This window comes from Notechis scutatus, chromosome 4, assembly GCF_049901735.1.
Source record: "Notechis scutatus isolate UNSWTSFEM ecotype Mainland chromosome 4, rNotScu1.2, whole genome shotgun sequence".
NCBI classification, from domain to species: Eukaryota; Metazoa; Chordata; class Lepidosauria; order Squamata; family Elapidae; genus Notechis; species Notechis scutatus.
In genome coordinates, this window is record NC_142012.1 from 68,133,098 (window position 1) to 68,151,065 (window position 17,968).

General features: G+C 36.8%; 1 protein-coding gene across 1 annotated transcript; it reads right to left on the minus strand.

Annotated features, from left to right (window-relative positions):
- Positions 1 to 297: 297 nt before the first annotated feature.
- On the minus strand, positions 298 to 16,456 carry TMEM144 (transmembrane protein 144). The gene is made up of 12 exons (XM_026675833.2): positions 16,095 to 16,456; positions 13,061 to 13,252; positions 11,943 to 12,065; positions 10,735 to 10,834; positions 9,125 to 9,205; positions 8,708 to 8,789; positions 6,248 to 6,333; positions 5,894 to 6,012; positions 5,187 to 5,306; positions 2,761 to 2,858; positions 2,385 to 2,438; positions 298 to 733 (listed from the first exon to the last, which is right to left on the minus strand). The coding sequence occupies exons 2-12, from the start codon at positions 13,197 to 13,199 to the stop codon at positions 650 to 652; spliced, it is 1,086 nt and encodes a 361-aa protein (XP_026531618.1). The 5' UTR covers positions 13,200 to 13,252; positions 16,095 to 16,456; the 3' UTR covers positions 298 to 649.
- Positions 16,457 to 17,968: the final 1,512 nt, after the last annotated feature.

Genomic DNA, 17,968 nt, shown 5'->3' on the forward strand with positions numbered 1-17,968 from the left:
AAATTATTTTTTAATCCATATATTCTACACCTCTTATATAAAAAAATCTATAATACTATAAACAAGAATTCCCAGATGATATTGCATAGGCCTGCTTAACTTTAGGAAGCCACTTGAATGTGAGTCTCAATATAGCATACATAGCTAGATGTTTATGGATTTACTGTCAGCCTGTAAAAAAACAAAACTCTCAAATAATTCAGGACCAGTCCAGTAATGAAAAATTTAGGAGGGGTCCTCCAATTTTTCCAATATAAATCTGTGTACTGAAAGAAACTAAGAATGGGAAAAGAAATGTAGAGGGTAAGTATATTTTATTTCTTTTCATTTTTCAAATATTTCCTTCCCTTCCCACCAAGGTAACAGCCACAAGATAAAAAAAATATATTACAGCATCAAAACTTTTGAAAAACGCTTGATATCTAACTGTCCAAACTTAAGGTTTTTTTTTTTTTTAAAAATGGGTTTCTTATTTTAAGCAATGAAGACAGACCACAATGAATATTCTTCATTGAAAATATTCCTCATAAGTTTCTGTTTTTATGGTGAGAACAAAGACATAAGTGATGCCTCCAAAGATCAGACGCAATCTTGAAAGTCTTACATGTATTAACTAGTGGTGCCATCTGCTGGATCAAGAGGTGTTTCTTCACACTTTAGAAAAAGCCGTAGAGAGGGATCCAGCCAAAATAATGCAGAATGCTATTAAGAGCAGCAGATAGTTTTTTAGTCCCTGCATAGGCATTATGGGATGGAAAAGGGGAAACAAGAAGAGAAATAACATTATTTTCTATAAATTGAAAACAGTATTAGCATGTTTGACAATTAATAAATTTCTGGTACAGATATATATGCACTAGAATACATTTTATAAGATAATTAGAATTAGAATAACTTTATTATCATTGTACAAGTACAACAAAACTGTGGATGCACCCCAGCAACTGTTCACAATACAATAAAACCAAAGCACTTAAAAATGAAGATAAGAAAGATAAAGTACCCACGTCTCCATTTGCAATTTGAGAGTACAATATCTACAAATATACACAAAATATACATCCAACACTGACTGTAACGCTTAGCCGAGTATAATACACAAGAGATGGATTGTATTGTAATATGTCTGAATGAAAATCTGAATGGGGTATTGAGATTTCACATCTTTTCACATCTTAATAAGGTAGTGACTTTGTGTTTATTTGCAGTATGGATGGCCCAGGGAAAGAAACTATTTGTTAGTCTAGTGGTGTGGGATTTTATTGACCTAAAACACCATCCAGACGACAGCAGGTTAAAAAGATAATTGCCAGGGTGTGAGGGGTCTTTTATGATGGCCTTGATTCTGCTTTGGCAGCGGGATCTGGCTAAGTCTTCCAGGGAGGGCAGAGGGCAACTAATGATCTTTTGAGCTGTGTTTATCACCGTCTGTACAGTTTTCCTGTCCTCAGCTGTGGAGCCTGCGTACCACACACCCAGACAATATGTCAGAGTGTTCTCCACAGAGGCTTTATAGAAAGCCAGCAACAGCTTCTTATCCAGATTGTTCTTCCTGGGAACCCGCAGGAAGTGCATCTGCTGCTGAGCCTTCTTCACTATGGCCTTGGTATTAGGGGACCAGGAGATATCAGCTGAAATATGGATGCCAAGAAATCTGATCGTAGGGACAATTTCCACTCGTTCTCCATTGATGATGAGTGGGGCGTGGTTCTGTCCATGTTTCCTGAAGTCCATAATCAGTTCTTTGGTTTTATGGACATTCAGTGACAGATTGTTCTGTGAACACCAGATAGACAGGTTCTCTACTTCTATTAGTGGAAAGATTATTATTGCCTCCTTTTTAAAAATGGCATACACATTTTAGGGCCACATTTAACTTTCTGAAGGTGCACTTCTAAAAGTAATGGGTGGAAATAGGCCATAAATTAAATTTTAATGAATTTCATTTACACTGAAATGAGATTAAACATAAACCTCTTAATCCAATTATTTCTCAGACATGAACATAATTTTCCCTACATGTCATGTTCAAAATAACAAATCTCTCGCTTATCAACATAAATTTTGAGCTCAACTGTGGTCGTAAGTTGAGGAGTACCTGTACTAACATTCTAGACAAAATGGAAGATAACAAATAACAGATAATCAAGAGTTGGAAGGGAACTTATAGGTCATCTAGTCCAGCACCCCGCCCAAGTGGGAGACCCTACACCATTTCTGACAAATGGCAGTCCAATCTCTTCTTAAAGGTCTCAAGTGATAGACAGACATGCAACCCAATTATCTAATTTGCTGTCCCCATTTATTAAAACCACACTAAATATCATAGGAAAAGATGAAGGTACTGTGTGCAGGGCAAAATTGCTTTCATTTGTTCTTCATACCTTTATTTCTTTAAACACCAGCACTCCCCACACTGCAGCTATAAAACCAGGACCCTAGAAAACAAATTTGATGAACAGTATCTATGAATAGCAATGTCAGATAGGAGAACCAGGAAAAAAAATAGGAATGATCTGTTCTGCTAGGTTGTCATAGATCGGAGCCAACTTTTTTGCATAAAGAGACCCATTTACATAAGCAAAGCCAGATGAAAGTCAGTTTAAAATTTGAGATCAAGTAATATTCTCCCAAGGAATAGCATAGCATGCAATGCATTGCACAGAAGAGTCCTTAAAAGCAGCATGAAACTTCCATAAAAGAGATGCTCAGCCAGTCCTTCTCTCCCTTTTATTAACCAAGAATTTCTCTGATACTTACAGCAGTGATTATTGGGAAGCTCACAACAGCGCTGAGATAATGGTTTGCTATAAACCAGCAGCAATTGGCTATTGCCCATAATGTACCAGAAATAAACCCTGACAAGGAAAAGAATAAAAGATTACTATAGCATTACACCCTGGAGAGGTCCTGAATATTTTTGCCAGCATGCCATGCCCCTTCAACGACACATGGAGTCATGGCTCTTCAAATATCTTTGGGATTTCCTTCTTTGATTTCTTTTCCTTATTATGTGTAGGAGGGAAGAAGATATTTCTGCAGATCCTGATCTTTCTCTGTGCACACAAATATCCTCTGTCAGATCAATGCTATCTGGAGAAAGGATATTATTTATATACACAGAATTTAAGCTAAAAAAGCTATGTAAGGCTGGAGGGCAATTCCAAAGATAAAGAAGCAGCTTATATTGAATCTTGAGGCCATATTTAAAATATAGTACAGAATTGTGGCTTTCATGTATTTATATGCATGATTTAGTTCTGATCCTTAAAATGAACTTGTATTCAAGTGAAATTCATTCAATCAAGTGAAATAAAAATTTTGCTTGTTTTCTCTGTTGTTTCCAGTGTTTGAAATTAGAACAAGCAAAGAATCAATATTTCTGAAGTCTAACTCCAGCAGACTGAGCTAAAGGGATTTATTTTTCTACTTACTTTATATCTTTTCTTTATGAACACTGAACTAACACACTACATTAAATTAATATTCAATTAAGAATATTGGTATTTGATCTCAGAAGACACTAAAATCATGCCCAGAATAGGAGGCATCATTAAAAGGTACTTACTGACAAGATACATATTCCAAATAGATTATAAACAGGGGTGGGATTCAAATTCAAATTTCTTAACATCCATTTCTGTGGGCATGGCCTAATTTGTGGGTGTGGCTTGGTGATCATGTGACTGGGTGGGTATGGCTTGCTAACTGGGGGGGTGACTTGGTGGTCATGTGACTGGGTATAACCCAAACCATAGTTTGGGTTTGTGAGTGGCATTACCTGAAAGCATGAATAGAAGAGATGATTCCACCAGACTGTCAATTATTTGGAAGCCTGCACTCACAAACAAAAAAATCTCTACACCACAAGCCAGGCAAACACCTGGGCACAAACAGATCCCCCCTGATACCTCCAGCTCAAACACACCCCAACCAGGCACCCAGATGAAACCTTGCTTCCTAACTAATGATAGCCGTCCATTTACCCGGAGCCAAGCTGCACTAAAAGCCTCCAATACAGGAACATAATGTTGCCAGCCAATCAAGACACACAAAAAAGCCACAAAACAGACAGAAGATATTAGAAACACCAATCAAGCAGAACACAGCAAACTCCAAGACCAATAAACACAGACCAAGACTCCCAACCAATCAGGATGAAGAAAAAACCATTCTGGCACAGCAGTAGGCTAGCACTAAATTTAAAACAGAAATGGCTGTAAAAGTCTGACTCACAGACGAACACTATACAGAAGCCTGATGATGGCAGATGAGATTCTGCCGAAACGTTGCTACAACTTTAAAAGCACAACTATAATGACGTGGGAAAATACCTGAACAACCGCGAAAACTTAAGAAAACAAATATATATATATATATATATGTTTGTGTGTGTGTATATATATATATATATATATGTGGATCTTTAGTTATTCGGGTTTCTCGCGTAAGATTCAAGTATGCGTTTACTCGCCATCTTCAGGCTGGTGCTCGTGCGGTGCAAGCAGTACTGCTTGCACCGGCACTAAAAGCCCAGCCTGAGATGGCGGTGGGACTCCTAATGCCTGATACTTTGAATCGGGAGAAACCAATAAGATCCGAGAACCTATATATATATATATATATATATATATATGTGTGTGTGTGTGTGTGTGTGTGTGTGTGTGTGTATGTATGTGTACACACACACACACACACACACACATATAAATATATATATATATATATATATATATATATATATATATATATATAAACTTTAACTTTTACCCAAAATCAGGCAAAGCAGATTGAGTTGCTTGCTGAATCACAAATTCACTCAGAGATCTATCTTTCTGCAATCTGCTGCCTGAGTCTGCACTGAAAAATAGAAGCTTCAGTCCTACAGAAGGTTCAGCTCTGCTCTCAGGCCACATCTCCCCCACCCCCAATCCCCTGAATACCACCCCTGACTGGGCCTCAGGGAAGCCTCCTGGGCGAAGGCAAAGCAGTACAACAGCGATTTAGATTAGCTAGAAAGCAGAAATCTGACAGGAGGGGGGAGGGGCCAGTCCATAGCATGATTTGCCAGTTCTCCGAACTGCACAGAATCATAACAACCGGTTCTATAGAACTGGTCTGAACTGGTAGAATCCCACCCAATTATAAATTTGAATAAGGTCTTTGCATTTGCTTGAAAATTATACCTGGTATTATGGCTGCAGGATAAACTTTGGGGTTATTTTTCATTGCTGCACAGTAGAGCAGAAAGTAGACAGTGCTTGTAAGGAAGATACCACTGAAGTGGGCAAATACATAATCTAAATCTGAAATAAATATCAAAAGATATACAATATATTTAAAACATATGTTCAAAAAGTTCACCAATGTTATTCAATGATCTGATTATTTAGGCAAGGTCTCATGTTGCAATCATTCAGTTTATTAAGTGGGAGATTTTTGTTCTAATTAATCAACATTTTCATATCTGTATCAAAACTAAGCCATATAAATAGAAGACCCATAAAAGCCAGAAGTACCCTGGGTCACAAGACTTAAGAGTAAAAATAATGTCCTATTCCTATTATGACAAACTTTTCAGAAAATTGTAAAGCAAAAAAAGAACATCTAGCAGCAAATATTATGGCCTTCAGAATATTAAATGTAACACAATAAATTTAGGATCAAACCAAATAATATATATTTATTTTTCTAAGTAAGCAATTGATTTTAGGACAAAAAAATCTGCTAAAAGTTCTCTGAAATCTACCTCTGAAACAAGTAGCATGACGAATATAAAAAGAAACATATGTAAAAAATCTCCCCCACCCCCAGCCTTCTATATACCATAAACAGCCACAGTTCTCTTCTAGGATATACAGTATGACTTTCAGAAGAAGTCATTTGCTTTTACCAAATTGACTAGCTCCTGTATATATAGTCCCATTTCTTCTGCCGTGGTCCTTGATGTAAAACACAGGTACAAAACTGGAGCCATAGAATATCCCAGCGATCATAGCCAGAAAGCAGCCTCTGGCAGGAAAAAAAGACAAATATTTTAAGTTGGCTTAATCATAACATTAATTGCCCATGAATACAACACTGTTGGAGAACAGCTACTGATTTTCAGAAATTATTATCTATGAGGAAACAGCAAAAAGTTCTGGACTGCAACCAAATGTTGAGCTTACCAATTATTTTTGTCGAACAGCTATCACAAAACGCAAGAGAGGGAATAAGATGGGATAGAAAGATGCCCTGAACTTACACCATTCTTCTTCCCAATGGAGAAAGGTTGTCCACCCAAGATACATCCCTCCTGTTTTCGACTCTGTACTCAGAACTGTTGATAGACTGTTGATGAAAATAAAAACATTTATTTTTTTTAAGATTTCCAAAACGATTTGAATGCATTTAAACTTGGATTCAGTTTACATCTGATGGACAGAACTCTACCTAAGTGAATTAAGTGGTACAATGAAAACTTTTGTTTTGAAAATCCAGATCAGCAAATTCTCCTGCTTCTTAAAGACTTTATATCACCATTTATTATAATTAGGCAAATTATACGTTCTTTTGTAACTTTTCAAGTTGCAAATCAATGCACATCTTTCTAAATGAAATATAAGGACACATGAATTGAATTAAACGGTTAATATGCCTTTTGTAAAAAATAATAAGAAGTTGGTTATACATTAATGGAAGAAAGAACTGCCCCAACTTGTTCCCAAAATAGTTGGAGGTAAAATTTATTAACACATATTCTCTTACATTATACAGATGCAAGGTAAGTGCTGTGGGTGGGGCACAGTGGTTAGAATGTAGTATTGCAGACTAACTCTGCTCGTTGCCAGGAGTTCAATTCTGACCAGCTCAAGGTTTCAAGATTGGGAAAATGAAGATCCAGATTACTGGAGGCAATATTTTGACTCTGTAAACTGCTTAGAGATGGCTGTAAAGTACCATGAAATGGTATATAAGTCTAAGCGCTATTGCTATTAGTTGTGTCCCTAAACACAGGGGTGGGATTCTACCAGTTCGCACCTATTCGCCAGAACTGGTTGGTAACATTTTAAGCAGTTCGGAGAACCGGTTGTTAGAAGAAATTACTGGCCTAATCCTGTAAGGAAGGCAGGAAGGAAACATTCTGGTGTTGCTTACAGAAACTGCCTCTCCATTAACCCTTATTACATTCTTGGCAGGACCGGACTTCCTGTCTCAGGAACTTCTCTGGAGTTTTTTTCCCCCTCCTTTGCTGGTACTTTGCTTGTGTGGAGTGACCATTCAAAGTTACAATGGCACTGAAAAAAGTGACTTATGACCATTTTTCACACTTATGACTGTTGCAGCATCGCCAGTGTCATGAGGGGCCAGGCGAGGAGATGCGTGCCTTGATGTGAGTGCTATTGAGTTGGCCACGCCCAGCCAATAACATGACCACCAAGCCATGACCACCAAGCCATGCTCACCAACTAAGCCACGCCCACAGAACCAGTTGTTAAAAAATTTGAATCCCACCCCTGCCTAAACACAATTTGATAGCTCTTTTTCCTTTTCTGATACTGTTCAACTATCCACAGCCACTGTTATTCAGCCCAACTGTAACGGTATTACATAAATACAATTAATATGCACTATCAATCCTTTCCATTCCTGGGACTAGAGTACTGACTTCCACATCTCTTGTACAAATGGTGTTAGAGTTCCTATTATGCCTGGGAATCCAATGAAAACATACTATACTGGCAGGTAGCAGAATGTTATCCTTGCAAGCAAAATGATATCGAGAACACAGAACTGGCTATTCTCAATTTTGGCCACTTCTCCTAGTAAGACTGTTCTAAAACTAGCATAGTGCAACATCTTCATGCCTTACAAATTTGTAGAGATCATGGTTCCAATCTCTACTCAACTGTAAAGCTCCCGGGATGATATTGGGCCGCTTACTATTTTTCAGTATTGATTATTTCATATCATTATTGTTACATATAAAAAAAAAGAGGAAAATAATATAAATTTTGGATAAAAAAAGCTATGATACTAACGCTAATATTTATTTCAATTAATCAATTAATATAGTACTAGTTTATGATAGTTTTCAATGCTGTCTGCTTTCTACAAACTTTTTTTTTTTTTAGTTCTGGAAAGAAACACTATATTCTTGAAGCTTGTTTAACAGAATTTAGAGGACAAGGTAGTCACCTGTCAAAAAGCCAACAGAACAGATGCTTTCAGAGATAACGCCAGCTGTTAGGCATGTCCCCACTTCATGCACATATAGCCTTTGATAAATATGTAATCTAACTTTTAAAAAGTCCTGTTTGAATAGATCTACAATAGTGAAAATCAGCAGTCTGAAACAGATTCCTACAAGGGAAAAGAAAGTTTGCACCTTACAGGGTTTATCAAAAAGCTTTGGACAGTAAGTGGTTGGAAAAACTCCATATTAATATTTATTGCACAACAAAGGCATACATTTACTGGGGTGATACCCAGTGTCATGTGATGGTACTTTTACATCATTTAAAATCTTTGCTGATTGAGGAATCCTGGAAGCTGAGGTCAACTTATCTTAAAGTAGTTGATGTTGAGACACATTTTTTTTATCCTTTCTCCACAGTATCTCTGAGGTCAAGGATACTATCTGTGCCAATCCTGTAGCTGAAACAAACTTGATAGTTTTTAGCCATCATCTTGAAAACTGCAATAATAACAAAAAGAAACATACCTGTTCTCTTAATAATGGACTGCTTTCTGAAGATAGTGAAGAGTTTTCAACTTCACTTTTTATGAAAAGAAATATGATGCAGCTACAAAGAGAGAACATCAATAGTCATCCACATAAGGAGTATATGTTTGAACTAACTGGTGTTTTTCTCTTTACTTGCTGTGATATATTATTCTTTACTGTTTAAAGAAAAGCATATTTAGATGTTTTCTGAACATTAGTAATTTTAAAACAATCCAATATTTATTTTCTTGGAACATATACAGGAATCTAGTGGAATATCCTTTCTAGTAAAGCATGCTTAGATTGTAGCTTAGGTAACAAAAATAAAATTCACCTGATTTTGAATGATTGCTTACAGATATTTTAAAATCAGACTACTATAACCATTAAGAGAATGATAATGTTTTCAAAAACCTAAATACTGAAAGTGCTGCTCCGATATAATTCAAAACTGGTTTTCTGACTTCTTCTGGGTCAATTCCAAACCAACCAAATCTATGAAAGATAGATTAAAAACATGTATTATTTTCTCCAAGTTTCACAATGACTTTTTAGCTATAGAAATGAAATTAGCACAGGGAAAGAATGGGAAAAAAAAGATGTGTGTGTGTGTCTGTACCTCTGCTTGTAATGAATTGTGCAAGAGGATTTATATTCTCTTGCTCAGAACATCAGATTTTTAAATATTAGCGTACTGGTTATATTTGAATGTAATTTATCCCATATTTATTTGCTTCTATGGCGGCTCAAAGAAGTTATAGACTTTTGACATATTAGGTCTTCTCATCCCAATCTTCCCACATAGCTAATAGGTCTTCTCATCCCAATCTTCCCACCATTAAATTGGATACCGTTGCTACCATTAAATGAAAGTGCTGTGAGTTCATGAAAAGCTAAAGCTCTACATTTTTGATGACATTAAGCGCTTAATAAATGCCGGTCCCTTAGAGGCAATTATATGTTTGTATTGTAGAAGAGTTTTAAAATGTTTAAAAAATTAGATCAGAGATTGCAACATTGACTCCTTGAATGTTGTTGAACTTTAGTTCTCACTGTGCACCATTAACTGCAGCTTGATTATTCCTGCTACATGCAGTTATACAAATAAATGCTTTCTGATGTTGAACATACCATTCAGAAATTTTTAGAGGACCACAGACTGTTCATCCTTGATGGTTGCCTGCTGGAGAGATTTATTTGTATATCTTCATGTAGCAGGAATGTAGTCAAGTTATGGTGTTTCCCTAATTAATGATTTCATTGTTTGTAATGTGATAGATAGGTAGGTAGGTAGATAGATAGATAGATAGATAGATAGATAGATAGATAGATAGATAGATAGATAGATAGGCAGATAGGCAGATAGATAGGCAGGCAGGCAATCTGACACCTTCTACATCTAAACTATTATATTTTAAACACTTGAAGTATACTATTTAGGGTTAATACTATTCTGAAGATTTGAAAAAAAATTAAAATTCTTCTAAGGTACTAACATAATTGCCTCTAACAGACTGTCACTTAAATGCTTAATGCTTATTAGCATTTCTACATGCTTAATGTTATGGTGAACTTATCTAAGGGGGAGAAAGGAGAAATAATCTTCCAAAAAGATCTGTAACTTCTTGAAGCCACCAATGAAGCAAATACACATTTCTAAATCAAATATTGTGAGCAAGAGAATGTAATCATTTTGTACAATTCATTACAAACACGTATGATGTAAATCAGCAGCCTCCAACCTTTTGGGTACTAGGGAATGGTTCCATGGAGAAAGGTTTTTCTACGGACTGAAGGTTTTGACTGAAGGGGAGGTTTTGCATGCTGCCTGCATACCGCAGATAGGGCTTTGCCTGTTTACACAGCCCAGTTGCTGGCATGCCGCAGACTGGTGCCAGTCCACAGACCAGGGGTTGGAGATCCCTGATGTAATGAAGAAAATCTCCAAGAAGTTTATTTTTGACCTTTGATTAAATGGTACAAATACATGTTTGGAGTAAATGTTAAGTATGCAGCATGTTTACCTTGAACTTGCCCAGCCAGTAAGCAAGTTAAAAGAAGCCCAGATTAAAAGGCCAAGGCCTAACCCAATGGTTTTAACAATTGGAACAACTGTTACATTACCTGCACAGAAGAATGAAACCCATTGATTAGACAAAAGTAGTAACATCTATATATTTGCATAATTATAATGATCTACAATAATTACCATTAATTACCACTTTTAATGCATATTATGGTTTGATGGATAATTGTATGAATATTGGACAGGAGTAACTCTTTCATATTCAAATGCAGAAGGGATTTGTAGGGTTTTGGAGATCACAGTAGCTTTATTTCTTATGCTCATTAGCTTTGCACTGTACTGAGTACAATGAAATGAAGCATAATTCACAAATATTATACATTCCAATCCTACATGTAAGGGAAGATAGTGAACAATCAAGAAAATTATATAAAGCATCTCTCCTCACATACTTTAAAATACCCAGAGACCCTTACCACTTGATGAAAAGGTGGGCAGGACACATCAAATGTTTCCCTCAGAGTTTTTAGGCTGAGCCCATTATATGATCATATCTAAGTGTTTTGTTTGATATAAACATCTTTAAAATATAACCTGTTATTTTCTAATATAGAAAATTAATGAAAATCTTTTTCTAACTTACTATATTAATGTCATTACTGCATTATTCTTTCTGAAGAAGCTCAGAATGGCATACTAAATGATTAAGAACAATTTCTAATAAAGACAAGTACATAAAACCGTTAAAAACAAAATAAACCTCCATAGAATATTAAAATCATTTAGATTTAAAATCATTTAAAATCCCTGCAAATCCCCAGATGAAAAAGTGGATCTTTAGTTCTCCTTTAAAACAAGTGCCTTAGGAGTCCAACTGTAGTGCTGCTATTGCAAATCACAAGTTATCAATGAGGAAAAATATGGGTGTCATGAATGACACAACAGTTGATTCATTGTCTCACAGATAAACGCACAGCTTGTCATAACCTAGATTACAACTCAATATGTTGTCAAGCTTAGGTTTTTTTATATTTTATATTTTACTGCACTCCTATAAATCAAATGCAAATTATGATAGATCTTTCTCTAATAAATTTGATCGAGAAGGATAATTTCAATATTTTACTGCATTCCTATAAATCAAATGCAAATTATGATAGATCTTTCTCTAATAAATTTGATCGAGAAGGAAAATTTCAATATTACCTGTAGCCCATAAAAAGCCCCCAACCATAGCAAGAGGCCAAAACTTAGGGCTGTTCTGAATCAGGTTAACAATTAAAGAAACAATCCAGATAGCAGCACAAAGAATCCACTGGAAGAACATTCCTAGAATAAAAGAAGAGAACAAAAATTATAAATTACCAACATAGTTAATACTGATTAAACGTCTGCGAAGTCATGAAATGTTTATAAATGAAACTGCAGCAACGAGTAAAAGGGCATGTTAGCTACTGTTCAGCTTCACTCTTTAAGGGTGAGTAAAAAAACTTTTTTTAAAGTCTTGGTGATAAAGAGATCCCTCAAAATGGAAAAAGTAAAAAGAATGGTGAAGAGGAGGCAGTAAACTGAGAAGCTATACCCTGAGAATATGCAGAGATAAACTAATGGGATCAAAAAGAATATAGGAAAAGTAATGTAAGGTGAAGAAGTAAAACCAATGAAGCAAAAGGTCATCTGATCAAGCTATATATTAAACACTCAAAATCTGTTGCATGCGCAAAGGGTGTGGGGGAGACCTGTGTGCAATGCCTCTGTGTGTGTGTGTGTGTGTGTGTGTGTGTGTGAGAGAGAGAGAGAGAGAGAGAGAGAGAGAGAGAGAGAGAGAGAGGTTAGAGCAGATCTCTCTCTTTCTTTCTCTCTCTCTCTCTCCCACCAACGTCAGCAAGCCACCGTCAGTCAAAATTCATATTAGTGGTCCCCGAGATTTAAAATTATGAGTTTGGTGGTCCCTGAGGTCCAAAAGGTTGGCGACCCCTGTTCTAGACCATTTATCTGGTTCCTATGCACTAGACAACAATATGCAAGAAATATCAGCTACTCATATACATTTTATTTAAATTAAAGACAAACAATAAGAGCTGTATACTTACAAAGATACATTTCATAAAGTTTCCTTTATGTTTTGTTAAAATACGATTTTTTAGAGTAACTTTGGACCTCTGTTTGTTAAATGTTTCAGCCCACCTAGAAGTATTTTTTATGTGCCCTTTCGTGGAAGCTAGATATCAGCTATAATTGTTTAAAGGGACTCTTTAAGTGAAAGGCCAACTACTTGCACACAGCATGATAACAACAATTTTGTTTTAAGATGAATGTTTTACCATCACCAGTGTCAAACTTCTTCACCGGTACAAAGTTGGATCCAAATAAGACAACAGCAACTGCTGAGGAAATGAAGCCAATGGTCAGATCTGTTGTATTACTGCTGACAGAGTAGGGGATCTCTTGCCAGCTCTCCATCCTGTTTTCAGTGCCTGAGTTGATTTCTCTGGATTCCCTTTCTTCAGGCAGCACTAGAAAGAGAAAACCATGATGTTGAGGTAATTCCCCGTTAGGAGAATGAGTGCACACAGGGAGATGTAGTGAGAGTGGTATTGAATAACACACGACCAGCACACAGATACACTGAATAGTAAAATGTAGGTTTTACTTCCAGTAAACAGTTAAGCAAAGTCCAACAAGCAGTCCAAGTCATACATGGTTAAAGCAGTCAGTATTCAGTCCTGGGGTAATCCAAATAACAAAGTCCAGTATCATAAACAGTTCAGTAAATAGTCTTACAGCAATCCAAGAAGAACGACAATCAGCAACAGTCAATAGGGAAAAATGCAGGAACCAAGAACATCGAACATCAGAACAACTAGCAACTAACAACAGAACTAACAACCTAGGTTTCTGGCTCCATCTTATGGCCGTTTGAAGAACCACACCCAATTACAATTTTTGCATTTCCTTAAAGAGACAGTATTGTCTATCCTGGTTTATATATTTCCAATCCAACTGTTAGGTGACTTTCAATTCCTAACACATGGAATAAATGACACATCACACAATTTACAAAGTCCTTCTGGTAGTATTACAATATGATAGTCCCCTTTATTCTGATTTACAATTAGCTTTTAGGTAAAATTAAAGCAGTAATTCAAAACAAATATTTTATTTATGTATTAAACTTATACGGCACCTATTTCACCATCAAGCAACTTTGGGTAACTTGCAACAATATAAAAGCATAACATAAAACAATAAAAACATTAAAAACAATCAACATTAAGAACAAAACATTAAAATCTGGTAAATAGGAAACCAGAGTCTGGAGTTGATGTTCATCTCATTCTGGAAGACAGATGCACTTTTCTGAAAGTGTAGATCTACAGTGTCAGACACTCCTTGACCCTCAGTTGTCTGTGCATCCCCAGGATGCAGCAGCAGGATAACAGGTAATCAGAGTTGAAAGGGACCTTGTAGGTGATCTACTCCAACCCCCCACCCATGCGGGAGACCCTACACCAATTCTGACAAATGGCAGTCCAATCTCTTCTTGAACGTCTCAAGCGATGGCGCTCCCACAACTTCCGAGGGCAAGCTATTCCATTGGTTGATTGTTCTCACTGTCAGAAAATTTCTCCTTATTTCCAGGTTAAATCTCTCCTTGTTCAGTTTCCATCCATTATTCCTTGTCTGACCTTTGGGTGCTTTAGAAAATAGCTTGACCCCTTCCTCCCTGTAGCAACCCCTCAAATATTGGAAGACTGCTATCATTTCTCCCCTGGTCCTTCTCTTTACTAGACTAGCCAAGCCCAGTTCCTGCAACCGTTCTTTGTATGTTTTAGCCTCCAGTCCCCTAATCATCCTGATTGTTCTTCTCTGCACTTTTTCTAGAGTCTCAACATCTTTGTTGAAATTCTAGAAGACTCATATCTAGTACGGATGCTTTGACCATTCCTACATTGGCCTGACTGAAGATAACATCCTAATCTGACTAATATGTTGAGATTTAATGTGACCACTTAAATATCATCTGGAAGCTTCAAATGGTGCCCAATGTGGCAGACTGACTACCAATGGGCAATAAACAGGAACACATGATATACCTACTGTATGTTAAAATACATCTTGATTATCAGCCAGGTCATTTCGGCCTTATTTAGTTGTAGCAGTAAATTGAACTGCTTTTTTTTGATACAGATAGTCTTTGACTTACAACAATTTGTTGAGTGACCGTTCGAAGTTAAAATGGCATTGAAAAAAAGTGACTGACAGTTGTTCACACTTACACCTGTTGCAGTATCCCCATGGTCACACGATCAAAATTCAGATGCTTGGCAATTGATTCATATTTGTCCCCATGTTGTATAGTCCCCTTTTGTTGACGTTCTGACAAGCAAAGTCATTGGGAAAGCCAGATTCACTTAACAACCATGTTACCAATTTAATAACTGCAGTGATTCACTTAACAACTATGGCAAGAAAGGTCATAAAATGGGGCAAAATTCACTTAACAAATGTTTTGCTTTAGCAACAAAAATTTTGGGATCAATTAAGGTCATATCTGTAACATGGATTTTTGTTTTGGCATTAGTGCACCAAAGATGTTACATAGTCTGCTAATGAAACATTTCCAGGAAAACAACCATAGTAATCTTGTGAGTCTTACTCTTGAGTTTTCATAACTACCCTCAACATAGCTCTGTAAGTAAATTTTCAAGGAAAGAGGGTTGGGTTTTCCAACAAGACTCAAAAGCACACTATACTACGAACATAGCAATAGTGTTTTCATTTTACATCATCAGTAGAAGCATTCCTAGCAGATGGTTTAGTTCTGTAGTCAAGCTATTCAAAACCTTTTTTTTAAAAAAAAGGGAGGATCTAATGTGAATTTGACACTAATTGTACACGGGCTTCTTTTTCCTGCCATCTAATCAGCCCAATACTGAACCATGTCAGATAATGGACTATAATTTCAGGGTCTAGACACCTATTTTGGAAAGAAGCAAGTAGGTTAAAAACTACTTTAGTGACTGAATGCAGGGTGGATTTATTCCACCTTTCCTACAACCTTATAACCCACAAGAATGCAGCTTGCAGAATACTTAGCCAGCTTGCTTTATGGACAGCTATGGTGTAATATATCATTCCAGCACATTTGGAAACCACAAGGTTGGGACCAAGCAGCCTGTCAAAATGCTTTGGTATTTGGATAATAATATCACCATCGACTTTCCATTGTCTCTGCTTGTTTGAGCTTCCGTTCCCTTCTTGCTTGCTTGACCAATTTACAAAACTGAAGCCGCAGAGACCACCCACCCGTCAATGCAAGTCTTGGCTTGCGGTTAACAGAAAGGCAAATGTTACCTTTCGTACACCGGTGTTATTTTCAAAACAGCCTCCCGGCTCTTTGCTTCCTGATTATTTGAAGGGGCAACAGCTGTAAGAAACCAGGAGCTCCGCCCGGTGCTCACATGATGCCTCGGCCAGCTGCCAACCGCGGCGTGGCAGCAGAAAGTGGCTCAAGGTTTCCTGAAAAGATGGGCTGCCATTTCGCGGTCATTTGGAAATTTTGCAGCCCAAATGGAGCAGGCAGGCGGCGAAACTCGGCGTATTTTTAAAAAGCGAGTTCTTTGTCTGAGCCTCGTTGCCTACAAATGATTGTATTCCAAGCGTAAATGCGCACCCGGCGCGCAAAAGACTTCCACCCTCACAGGGACGCACCCAAACAGTTAAACTCTCGCGTCAATTCTTAAAGCTAGGATCCCGCGAGATTAGAGTAGAAATACATATATATTCATACATATATGAATATATATATGAATATGTATATGGCTACTGGTCATTTTACAATCCAGAACACAATCCTTTATTTTATTTTTATTTTATTTTATTTGGTTTGTCAATTGCTTACAACATAACAGGTATAAGTAAAAACATAGTTATGAATACATGGATACATATAAGAAAAATAGAAAAAAAAATAGAAATCCTAGGGTTAGCAAGCAGATGACAGATTTCACACGACGCACTGGGCTAAAATGCGACCAGCTGGATGTACGCAACGCACGTACAAACTCACAAAAATCTTTAAAATATTTTACTATTTTTTATTTTTATTTTTTTAATCTTTTTAATCTTTAAAAATAGCACAAGATTTCTTCCTGCCGCTGTCTAGCGCTGCGTGCTCCTCTAACAAAGCCACATAACTATTCCGCCTTGGTATCCTAAACTTAATACTACTCCCTTTCACCAAGCAACACTACAGATCAGCTACTTTAAATATATATATTCTTAGATCTCTTCTCTCTCTCTCTCTCTCTCTCTCTCTCTCTCTCTCTCTCTCTATATATATATATATATATATATATATATATATATATATATATATATATATATATATATATATATATATATATATATACACACACACACACACACACACACACACACACACTGAACTCAAAAACATCTAGACAATGGAGAGAAGGACCTGTACATTGACTACCATGCTGACTGTATCAAAAGTAAGCCACACAACCCGCAACTCAGCTTTAACCCTCAACCACAACCCTACCTCAAGATCCACCATCACCCAAGACTAGGCATGCACGCCCTAACTACCTCAATTCCAACTACTACTGGCCTTAAATGCAAACTACTTGCAAGAAGCCTCGTGAATAAAATACCTGAATTTTTCCTCCTACTAAATATGGCTAAATTCGACATTATATTTGTCTGTGAAACATGGCTCAATGCATCTCTCCCCGACTCCATTACCACAGTAAGGGACTATCATGTTTACCGATCAGATCGTGAAATTCGAGAGAGGAGGTGGTGTTGCTATCTTCTATAAAAAGTCCTTACATCTAAAAATATCCAAGTTACCCAGGAGCTTGCTCTTCCTGAGACCATCATCTGTGAACTATCCTTAAATATCACAATTCGATTCTTACTATGTTACAGAGCACCTGATTATGACATCGAACATGTAAACAAGCTAAATACATTACTAATGGGCTGCATCCTGCCCATACCCTTTTATCTTTCTTGGTGATTTAAATCTACCTCATATTGACTAGACCCTAAATGAATGTACAACTGAAATCATACACACAACCTTCTACAATGCTATTACAAATCTGGGACTGGAACAACTAGTAACCAACAACACTAGACTAAACAACTGCCTCGATCTCATCTTCTGCAATAGTTTGAATTTAATTTACGGAATACAAACT